This window comes from Hippocampus comes, unplaced genomic scaffold, assembly GCF_001891065.2.
Source record: "Hippocampus comes isolate QL1 unplaced genomic scaffold, H_comes_QL1_v1.1 scaffold39, whole genome shotgun sequence".
NCBI lineage: Eukaryota > Metazoa > Chordata > Actinopteri > Syngnathiformes > Syngnathidae > Hippocampus > Hippocampus comes.
Genome location: NW_017842054.1, coordinates 372,472 through 383,691, shown reverse-complemented (window position 1 = coordinate 383,691; position 11,220 = coordinate 372,472). Strand labels below are relative to the sequence as shown.

Below are 11,220 nucleotides of genomic sequence, written 5' to 3'. Positions count from 1 at the left end.
CACACACACACACACGCGCACGCGCGCGCGCACTTCTATGCTGTTTGAAAAAAATGAAAGTGAAAAAAGAAACTATAATATTCAAAAACTGCGTGGAAACAATAAGAACCGATAAAGAGGATGACATAAAACTCTTAAAAACTGAAAAATAGGATCATAAAATTCCACAAATGATTATTTGCATTATTGTTGTCGTTATTTCGCGTAGTTATCTTTGCACAATCAAGACGGCTGCGCCCCGGAGCCCCCCCTGGCGGCGCCCAGGGGTAACAGCCCCCAGGGGTGAGGGAGGGGAGGGGAGGGGTGGGGAGACTTGCGTGAGGGAGGGGAAAAAAAATGGGTGGACGGAAAGTCCCTGCGTGGAAATCCCCTTGACTTGGGCTTTTTCTCCCCCCAGCTCTCGTTCTTTTTTTTCCCACATGGTTTTAAACGCTCTCGTCGGCGTCCACGCGTGCACTCGTTGTGAACGAGAAGGGGGAGGGGAGGGGAGGGGTGGGGAGACTTGCGTGAGGGAGGGGAAAAAAAATGGGTGGACGGAAAGTCCCTGCGTGGAAATCCCCTTGACTTGGGCTTTTTCTCCCCCCAGCTCTCGTTCTTTTTTTTCCCACATGGTTTTAAACGCTCTCGTCGGCGTCCACGCGTGCACTCGTTGTGAACGAGAAGGCTCGTCAAAGTGCGAGCGGTACCCTCCGCCTTCCCCGCCCCCCCAAAAAGATTACCGCGCCGAGAGGAGAAGCTCGAATGGCGCCGAGCGAGAGGACGAGGCTGCCGAGCATCCGGCGGCTTTTGTTGTAGCACCAGCCCGCCGCGCACGTCGGACAGGTAAGCGCGGCCCGACGACGCGTCTCCTCGGCTCGGCTCGGGCTCGGCAGGCGAGTCCGAGGAGGAGGCGGCGCCGGTGGTGGTGGTGGTGGCGTGGGGGCCTCCTCGAGTCGGCGGAGGAAGCGAGCGGCTCACGACAGCCATTGTTTACAAAGACGTCATCCTCCTCCGGCCAGCGGGCCGTCGCGGGGGCCGTTTAGCCGGGACACGGCCGCCTCTGAGCGGACGCTAATCGGAGGCCTCGTCGGGCTGTATTGTTGTTGTTGGGCATTACGTCAGCACGTGTCCTAATGTGTGTGTTGTATGTTTGGACCCCCGCCCCACAAATCCCTTCCACCTTTACTCTTGCACCTGCTCCTGTTGGAGACGCGAACCAAACTGCTATGGCACAGGTGTCAAACTCAAGGCGCAGGGGCCAAATTGTCGCCCCTGCCCCTCAGGCACCCATTTTACATTTGAGAAATCAAAAATGGACCTAAAAGTACTGATGCAATGATGATCTTGTCATGACTGACTCACCAGTTGACTTTGTCATTGTGAAACGGCGGGCCTCTTTCATTGGACACAAAGCTTTTATTACTATTCTGTCGTACGGTTGACAACAGGTGCCTCGCGGGTTGATTGTGCCTTCTGCCATCATTTGAGTGAAACGTGCCTTGAAATGTCGATAAATTGTCCACTTAAAATGCACCGTAAGTACTTGCTTTCTCATATTTGTCTTGCCCGTACGGATGTTGTCACTCCAAGCTAGCAGTTTCACTTTGCAGTCAGCGTATACGACTTTATTTTCATCCTTTATGAAAATTTGAAGAATCCCAAACAACACTGTTACACCACATACCATAAAACTGACATTTTTTGAATATGCGAATATGTTTTTAATATAATTTATAGTTTCATGGCAGATTATTATTATCTTTTTTAAAAATTTTTTATGCAGTCCACTCTTTTTTTTTTGCGGTCGACTGACGAGTTGACTTTGACGAATGTTCACCCCCTTCAGCCCTAATCAATATGCTAAACAGCATGAAAACATTGAACACATGACGTGAATAAAACGTTGGAAGTTCCCACGATTTCTCTGAACCTCTTCAGATTTGTGTAGCAGAATAATGCTGAAATTTGAAAAAAAACAAAAATTAATTTCCAAAAACTGCTAGAACAAGTTGCTATTTTGCAAGAGAAGTCATATTTGTCAACAAAAGCATTTGGGCCAGGACCGCTAAGGGTTTGTTTATTTATTTATTTAGTTATTTATTTTTGATGATGCTGATTCCGATATCGGGCAGATTCAAATTCTGATGACAGATTCATGATCAGTAGATGTAATGAATGCAAAGAAGTTCTTTTTTTGGTCCCGTAACGCTCTGAACAATAGATATCATTTACAGGGAGAACATTCTGACTGCTTTATGATACTTGGTCCTTAGGTATTTGTTACAACAGAGAGAAATCTTGGCTGATTTTTTTTGGGGGCCCATTTCTTATGGGGGGGAGGGGGCGGTCATTTTTCAATGACATTGTCTTTGATATTGTAATGTCTTCATGTGTGTCACAAAAATATAAATCAAGTGAAAATTCTGCCAATTATTGACAATTTTCAAAGAGCTTCTGTCGTCCAATTTCATCGCTGCGGCCGTAATACAAAATATGACGGGGGGGGGGACTCATTGGGGGAATGCACCAATATGTGAGACCTTCTAAAATGGCTTCGGAGACGTTTTGAGCTGACCACCAAATTCCGACCAGTGGGAGCCCCCCGTGTGTGTGTGTGTGTGTGTGTGTGTGTGTGTGTGTGTGTGTGTGTGTGTGTGTGTGTGTGTGTGTGTGTGTGTGTGTGTGTTTTCTTTGGTGGAAACCAAGCAGAAAACAAGGATCTCGTTCTAGATTTGATTTGATTTAGCGGAGTGCCGATTGTGTTTGCGGTGCTTTCCCAAGACAGCTATCAATCGAAAAGAACATGAAAGGGGGCAATCTGCGGCCGTGGTTTCCCGGCAGACTCACCGACCCCGCCGTCTCCCTCTGTTGCAGTTTCCGCCTCGTACCGCCGCCGCCGCTCGGCCCCCGCCGGTTCCCGTCCCTCGCCGCCATGTCGCAGGGCCAGAACTTCCTCCCCAAGTTCCTGTTTGTGTCCAACCTGCTGAAGGCGGTGAAGATCCGCCAGCGGGTGCCCAACGACGTGCTGAAGCCGGCGGCCAGCGGCGGCCTCATGCACCACCTGCGCGGCATGCACCGCTACACGCTGGAGATGATCGCCATGAACCACTTCCCGCAGGCCTTCCGCGAGGTGGTGCAGGCCGCCATCTTGGACCGGGCCATGCAGGCCTCGTTGGAGCAGGAGAAGAAGCTCAACTGGTGCCGGGAGGTGAAGAAGATGGTGCCTCTGCGCACCAACGGTAAAACAAACACTCATTCACTCGCTCGCCGTTGCTGCGATTGTGCCTTTTCCTCCGATGTCTCTTTTGCTTTTTATTTTGCTTTTTGGTGCCACATTTGACTCCCTTTGTCCCGAATTCACCGGCTTTGTTAGTGTGTTTTTTTTTTTGTTGTTGTGTGCAAAGTACCGTTTGGCTAGTGGAAGAGTGTGAGGTTATCGCGCCACCTGTGGCTTTGTTTCAAGCGGAATGTTTGCTGTCTTCCCGGCCATCTGAAGGTCCCGTGTCCTTGATACACTGGTGGCGCCGTGTCTTTGAAGAAAGGGCCTTTCCCCAGGTTGCCAATTCTCAAACAACCGCTCGACCTTTCTTCTTCGGCACATTAGCGAAATGAAGGCATTTCAAAGGGACCCCGAAGGCTCACGCAAGATACTCCTTGACAAAGACCGAAGCAGGGGATGGTTTCACCGTAATTGGAGTTAGTTTTTGAAACGGAAGATGCGGAAGTTGCCATTGGCTGGCAAGCAGTTGAGGGTGTCCCCCGCCTCCTGCCCGCAGACAGCCGGGATAGGCGGCGGCACGCCCGCGACCACCCTCCCGAGGAGGAGCCCAATTAGAAAAGGGATGGATTGTTAGTTTTTGGAAATGTATTTTCGTTTTGATTCACATTTTTTTTCCAAGTTTCTTTGGAGTTATTTCGTTAGTTTGAGCCACCTTGAGGAACCTCGGTCGCTTGTTTCCGTCCACTTGATCGGCGGTGTCTATTGGGGTCTTTTTCCGAACTTAACATTCATCTGGTTCAGGCTGCCTGCAAGGGCGCTCCCAAGTTCTTCTGTGCGATTCCCTTTGCCTCAATATTGTCGTGATGTATTTTGCGCGAATGAGCGTATTCCCGCTTCTGAGTGGCTCCAATAAGGTTAAGGGTGCCAGTAGCCCCTGGTCCACCTCTTGGCTGTCCTTCCGGTGGTATGTTTGGCCACGGTGTCTATTCCAAAAGCAGCTTTCTTCCGGGTCGTGATTGTTTACGAAAACTATTCATTCACGCACCATTCCGCTTGTGCTGAGACTCCGCCTTTTTTCCGTGGTTGGCTCAAGTGGCTTTAGTGGCCTCCTGGTTCTTGGTCTCCAAGCGTGAGGCTCGCCCGCCGTCTTTCCATCCGGATGAAGCTCCTCGTCCCCAAATGACTCCTGTCGGGCCTCCGATGGGCTCCAAAGCGGCTCCTTAGCCAGCGTGACGAGCCAAGTGGCCAAATGAAACTTCTCAGAGGTGCGTGAGAGAGGATCTCAAGGGGAACGTTGGCGAGTCGACTTGATTCCACCTTTGCTTGTGCGGTTACCGTAAGCGACGGCGGTGGGGATTTCTCGGGTTCCCCTTCACTCTTTTTGTCACCCCCGACCGGTTTTTAATGTTGCAAAGTCAGGTGTTCGCTAAAGCCACGGAACATCCCGGGGCCCGCGCACCTGTTTTGAAGCACGCTGTGGAAACGCTGTGCTTTCGCACCCTTTTCTTGACAGCGCCGCCGCCCCCCTTTTTCGCCACGTGTGGAGGAGGGCTGTAAATCTCGCCGCTTCTTCGATAGATTGACGTGGCCGGGAAGAAGATTTACACCCCGCCTTGGGGCGTCAGGTGTGTCTCGGGCTCGTTAAGTCAGACGCGAGCGCGCTCTCGTAGCTCCGTCGTAGTAAAGCAAGCGCAGCTGTCAAGCGCTGCGCGCGGGACTCTCGGGCCGGGAATCCGTTCGAAGTTGCGAAACCCATTGACTCGGTTCACGAGGGTCGCATTCCAGTTCACCCCCGATTTCTGATTCACTTGATTGATTTTTATATTCACTGAAAAATTTCCCCCAGTAGCGATCGGACTTTCATATGGGAGACACGCTCAGAAGAGGTGCGGCCGCACATCGTGGAGACGTCTTGCTCTCATTTGGGGCCGTCGCCAAAATATGGATACTCATCATTAGGAAGTGAACCCACTGTGCTTTGATGAATCACGTAGGTGTTATTGAACATGACCTGATCGAAACGAGAACTCGTCGTTAAAATCAATACCAACTACAGGGCAGGCTGCGTAAATCAAGACCCTCGTGACATCACATCCTCGTTGCGGTGACGGTCTCACAAAGTCACTGACGCCTACTTTGGCATTTGCCCAAATGAGCCTCGACCAGAACTGGCTCCCCTCGACAAAAACGGCCATTAATTGAAGATTCCCAATGAGGAGGGCTTGTGCGGGGGCCGCTTTGTTGCGCGTCGCGTCTTTGCCCACTGCGCCGCGGATTTGCCTCTTCTGCGCTCAAGGGAAGCATGGGCCCAAAGTGGTGCAGGAGGAAGGGGAAACAATCTCACCTTTTATCGCAAGCGCCACTATGACAGCTGGGAGGAGGAACAAGTCCGGAGTGCTGACTCAGAAGCGACTGTGACACACTCGCTCACATCGGCTCAGTTCCTCTTCAGAAAGCACCCTGAAGTTGACTCAAACTTTCCTGGCGCTCTGCTGCCGGCAACAGCCGCATACTCTGCCCTGGCGTGCGCTGATGATGTCATCAAAGTGAGACCCACCGTCACACACCAGAGCGAAAAGCTTGCCTCACTCTCAAGGACCCGGACGTGACATTCAGCAGAGGACACACACACACACACACACACACACACACACACACACACACACACACACACACACACACACTGTCCGTCAATGAAGAGCCACCTGGAGAAGGTCATAAGAATCACAGCTCTTCGCGTGGGCCATACTCGTTTCCGAGTCGATTGCCCCCGTTTCCCTGAAAATAGCTGTTCTAATTCAAGCTTCACGCAAATGTCAGCGCCATGCCCCGCCCGCATTAGATGACGTCGACAACAACAGCTCGGCAGTTAAGCATGGCCGCACGATAAGCGTTGGAAAATGGGTGGTGGTCATCCAGACCAAAATGGCCGACAAACAGGTGCCGGTCAACGAGGGAGGCAAGAAAGCCTGTCGAGGATCCCCGCTGATGATGACGACGCTTGAAAGCAGCAGCGTTGCTTTTTATTTCCTTTTGAGTTTGATTTTTCAAATTCGGGTCGTCTACTTGGCTTGAGTTTTTATTCGCCTTAGTTGATGTCGTATGTGCGCACAGTTTGAAAGTAGCGCGGCGTAAATATTGCGTGGTTTAAAAACTCGCGGAAAGATGTCATTTCAAAAGCTAAAACCATTGAAATTCAACCCTGAGAGCCTACGTGTAAAACTAGTTGACAGAGACAAAATGAAAGAAAATGATGCTTTTGTAACTTAAAGAACAGTTGAATAAACTGTTATTCTTGACTTCTTGATATGATTTCAGTCATAATGGCCCTCCAAGGGAAATGCTAACTCAAATGTGGCCCACGGTGAAAATGAGTTTGACACCCACCCGTGATTTAAACGCTCCCATTCTCGTCTTAGTTCTGAAGACTTTTTTTTTCCCCTTCAACTTTTGTCTTCTCCAGAGTTTGTTTGCTTGCGAAATTGTGTCAAGTTTGTAATGCAGCTGCACACTCATTCATACTTGATGTGAATGACGCTAGCAGTGGCACTTGCAGTTTCAAGATAACGCACCAGTATTTACCCCCCCCCCTCCCTCCTGCGGAAAATCCGGGACCAGCTAAGTGCTGCGTAGCCAGGATGAAGATTATGAAGAGCACAAGCTGGGAAATTCCTCTCGAGTGTGGCAACAACAAGGTTCTCGAAAACAAATTTCACAATGCCAGAAAGACCCAAGGAGGCTTTTATGTCAGCGCAACGATGTCGTTTGGTTGCACCTGCAAGTACTGAACCGAGGCCTCGCAATCAATCAATCCATAAAGCAACGCTTCTTTATGAATGAGATAACAGGTCAGTTAGTGTGCCCGTGAGCGCGTGACAATTGATTGACACTTAGCGCGTGCGTCATGCTTTGCGTCTTTGAGTGGTTGTTATTCCTCTGGCAAGACGCTTTCTTGTTTGTCAAATCAGAGGCACAAGATGGCAGCGACCCCGGTGCTCCAGGGCCCGATTCGCCACAATACAATACGATACATCTTGATTTATTGATGCGGCGCTTTCACAACAGCCGATGACGTGATCATTTGCAGGAGGGAAAGATCCGCAACATGCACAATTGGACTCCTCCGGGACAGGAGTTGGGAACCTGGTTTAGATCATGCGCCACTCGGTCGTCACGCCAAAAGGGGATTTGTTTTGGAAATTGACAACTTCTGCGGCTCATGGCTCATCACTCCATGCAGCTTCAATGCTACTTGGGGGCATTTTGCATCACACACACACTTAGATAGATCTATCTCTCTCTATATATTTTATTTTTCTCTCCACACAAAGCTAGCGTACTTTACTTTGTTGTTGAAATACACTGGATAATGTTGAGTTTGTTTTATTCAGAGGGAGATAAGCCCGCAACAGAGGTTCGTTTCCTTTCACACCGCTTCTCATGGTTGACCTCTCAAGGAGAAGCTCTGCTCACTTGCTGCTTTCAGACGTGTGAGCGTCATATCAGCACATCATCAAGCCCACAGCGCGGAAAATCCCCACACTCCTCCCGTGTGTGTGTGTGTGTGTGTGTGTGTGTGTGTGTGTGTGTGTGTGTGTGTGTGTGTGTGTGTGTGTGTGTGTTATGTAGACACAATCTGCTGTAATTATCCGTGCCCTTTGGTTCTGAATGCACACATTGCCCTGGTTAAATTGCCTTTTATGTTGCCTCCCTAAGAACGCTGGGTTTGGTACATTTGTCGTAAACTTGATTGGGGGGGGGGGGTTTGCCGTTAATTCAAAAAAGGATGTCACAAGAATAAAGTAGCAACTTTTATGCGCAAATATGGCATTTTTAGCAGAATGTCTAAAAAGGACAAGAGCACAGTCAAAAAATTGGAGAAAAAAACGTATGAATGAAGTCAAAATGTTAAGTTGCGATTGTGAGGGGACAACTATGAAATAGTAAATAAAAGCCGTCCAATGTTTTTTTTTTTTTTTGTGTGTGTTTGTGAAGGAGATGGCAACTGTTTGCTCCACGCCGCCTCCCAGTACATGCTGGGCGTCCAGGACACGGACCTGGTCCTCCGGAAAGCCCTCCACGGAGTCCTCAAGGAGACGGACACCGCCGTCTTTCGGGCACGCTTCCAGGCCCAGCTTCTGCACTCCCAAGAGTTCACCCAGACGGGCCTCCGCTACACCACCACGGTAACGAGGCGTGCTTTCGGCGCGCCCGCATGTAGCCGTCGTTCGTTTTGCTTCATAAATCCATAAATTGCCTTGGCGTGTCGCACGCTTTCCAGAACTGGGAGGACGAGTGGGACAAGATCGTCAAGATGGCCTCTCCCGTCTCCACTAGCAACGGCCTGCAGTTTGACTCGCTGGAGGACATTCACATCTTCGTCCTGTCCAACATCCTGCGCAGACCCATCATCGTCATTTCAGGTACACGCAACAAATTGATCAAAACCAGAAGAAGCCGCTCGACTCCGTTCGGCCTTTGCGAATTACCGTGACCTGAATGACTGACAATCAACAGACATTGGGTATTTTTGATGTCGTGGTTGGAAGAAAACAACTTGGGCACTTATGCTAGTAGGAAAACAACACTTGTGTGCTTTCTATCTATACCATGTACACACACACAAACATCAGGATATTTGTAACTCAAGAAGAAAAACTGTCCCCTCGAAGATACGCATCTGAAAAACATTACGTGATATCACAGTTTCCCATAAAATGTGAATGTGTAATATGAAAATCAAGTCACACTCTTTCCAAACTGAATTTTGGATGAAAAGAAGACAGAAAAATAATTGACACAACAAGCAAAAAAGTATTTCCAATGTCCTAAACATCAGGTTAAGAACATGACAATGTAAGTATGAAAATGCCCCAATGAATCTCGAGAAATTTACTCGGAAAACATCACATTTTGGGACTAAAATCTCAATTTGCTCTTTGCATCCAAAGTCGTCATTTTAAACTGGAATTTTCAAACTGTAAAGTTACAAGGGGGGAAAAGCCATCATGGTGTGACAATGAAGTCCAAATATTCTGAAAGAAAACACGATCAAAAAGGATCATGCCCCATCGGCAAGAAAATGACAATGACCGTTTGGAGAATCAAGTCTCAAGGTTTTGAAGTCGGAGCGGGACTGAACAGTGATTTTCTTCACCGACAGACCAGGTGCTGAGGAGCATGAAATCGGGTTCGACCATCTCCCCCCTCAACGTGGGCGGGATTTACCTCCCGCTGCACTGGCCGCCGGCCGAGTGCTACAAGTACCCCATCGTGCTGGGCTACGACTCGCAGCACTTTGCGCCCCTCGTCACCATCAAAGACAGCGGCCCCGGTAAGCGCCGCCGCGTCGGTCGCCGTCAATCTTACTCATCCCTTTGAGCCCGTTAAAAAACAAAAAATGGGTCCGAAGAAATCCGAGCCGTGCCGCTGATCAATCCCGGACGAGGAGGCTTTGAGGAGCTCAAGGTGCACTTCCTGATGGAGAAGGAGCAGCAGCTGAAGGAGAGCCTCCTCAAAGACTACCTGCTGCTCATCGAGATCCCCGTCATCGGATTGGGATACGACGCCACGCGCATCATCAACGCCGCACGGTACTTTGATTTAGAAAATCGCTTGTCAGTTCTTTTGGCAGATCTTTTTTCTTGCACATTATCACGTTACAATATAAGACAAGATCATTACATTCAAACTTTTTTTAAGCCCCCGTGCGCGAGGAAGATGTGATCAAGACAAATGACGACGTAAACGCGGGAAGTGGTTTTTGTTTTATTGTGCTCTGTCCTATCAACAAGATAATGCCATGTTGCCCCCCCCCCCCCCCCAAAAATGGTTGAGGTTTGGTGATTTTTTTTCCGCCTGCATTAAAAAAAACAAACAACAAAAACTGTATTGAACAGTCCAATCTTTTCCTGTCATTGCTTTCTTTACTGCGTTAAAGGACCGAAACAGTCTTATCGTTCGTTCTATATTCTTTGAAAATTAACGGCCTTTTAAATCAGTTGTTGGATTTTCATCTTGTCAAATATCGGCACCGGGCTTCACAAATCCGTATCGGTCGGCCTGAAGTACGAAAAGGAAGCCAAAAAAAAAAGAAAATGGAAATCTGCTGTTTATTTAGCGGGAGCGCAGACGGTGAACCGTGGACAAAGACTTTCAAAACGATGTCCGGCAGCATCAAACGATATATCTGAAAGCCATCAGCGAAAAGGTAGTAAGCGCGGTGTCGTCTGTGGTCCAAAAGGTTGGACGAGGGCAACCTGCCGGAGGACATGAACCTGATGGAGGACTACCTGCAGCTGGTCAACCACGAGTACCAGCGCTGGCAGGAGGACAAGGAGCAGGCGTGGGCGGCCCAGCCCCAGCGCCCGCCGCCCTTCTCCGTCTCGCAGCTGTCGCTCATCGAGATCCGCTGCGCCACGCCGCGCTGCACCTTCTACGTGTCGGTGGACACGCAGCCGCACTGCCACGAGTGCTTCGAGAAACGCCAGGCCACCGCCGGCCGGATAGAAGGCCTGGTGCACGCCAAGGGCGGCGGCGTTTCGGACAGCAGCGAGGGGGGCTCCAGAGGGGGCCGGAGCGGCAGCCCGCCGTCGTCCTCGTCCGGCCGGGCGGCGGCGCTGTCCAGCCCGCGCTCGGCCCCGCCGCCCACCGCGCCCAGCCTCAGCCTGTACAGCGAAACTCACGCCATGAAGTGCAAAAGCCCCGGCTGCCTCTTCACCCTTAGCGTGGAGCACGCCGGGCTGTGCGAGCGCTGCTTCAACTCCAGGCAGAACCAGGCGCCGGGCCCGGACGCCGCGGCCCCTCACGCCCTTGCCGCGCAGGGTCCCGGCGGCTGGAACCAGTGGGGGGGGCCCCCCCGGCAGGCGGAAGCCGAGCGCTGCGGCACGTGCAGGCAGGAAGCCTTTCGGATATTCAACGGGCTGTGCGCGCCCTGCATGCAGAGGCAGCAGGCTCCCGAAACGGGGGAGCCGCGGCCCGGCCGGCCCGGGACCGGGACCGGGACCGAGGCCTCGTCTACG

The 11,220-nt window shown here is 50.7% G+C and overlaps 1 protein-coding gene across 1 annotated transcript in view; it reads left to right on the top strand.

Annotated features, from left to right (window-relative positions):
• Positions 1 to 498: 498 nt before the first annotated feature.
• Positions 499 to 11,220, top strand: part of tnfaip3 (tumor necrosis factor, alpha-induced protein 3) — a 17,861-nt gene continuing 7,139 nt past the window's right edge. Inside the window, exons 1-7 of the mRNA XM_019860014.1 lie at positions 499 to 822; positions 2,854 to 3,218; positions 8,195 to 8,385; positions 8,481 to 8,622; positions 9,363 to 9,533; positions 9,612 to 9,792; positions 10,443 to 11,212. Coding sequence (XP_019715573.1) covers positions 2,912 to 3,218; positions 8,195 to 8,385; positions 8,481 to 8,622; positions 9,363 to 9,533; positions 9,612 to 9,792; positions 10,443 to 11,212 — 1,762 coding nt within the window. The 5' untranslated portion in view covers positions 499 to 822; positions 2,854 to 2,911. The remainder of the gene's footprint in view (positions 823 to 2,853; positions 3,219 to 8,194; positions 8,386 to 8,480; positions 8,623 to 9,362; positions 9,534 to 9,611; positions 9,793 to 10,442; positions 11,213 to 11,220) is intronic.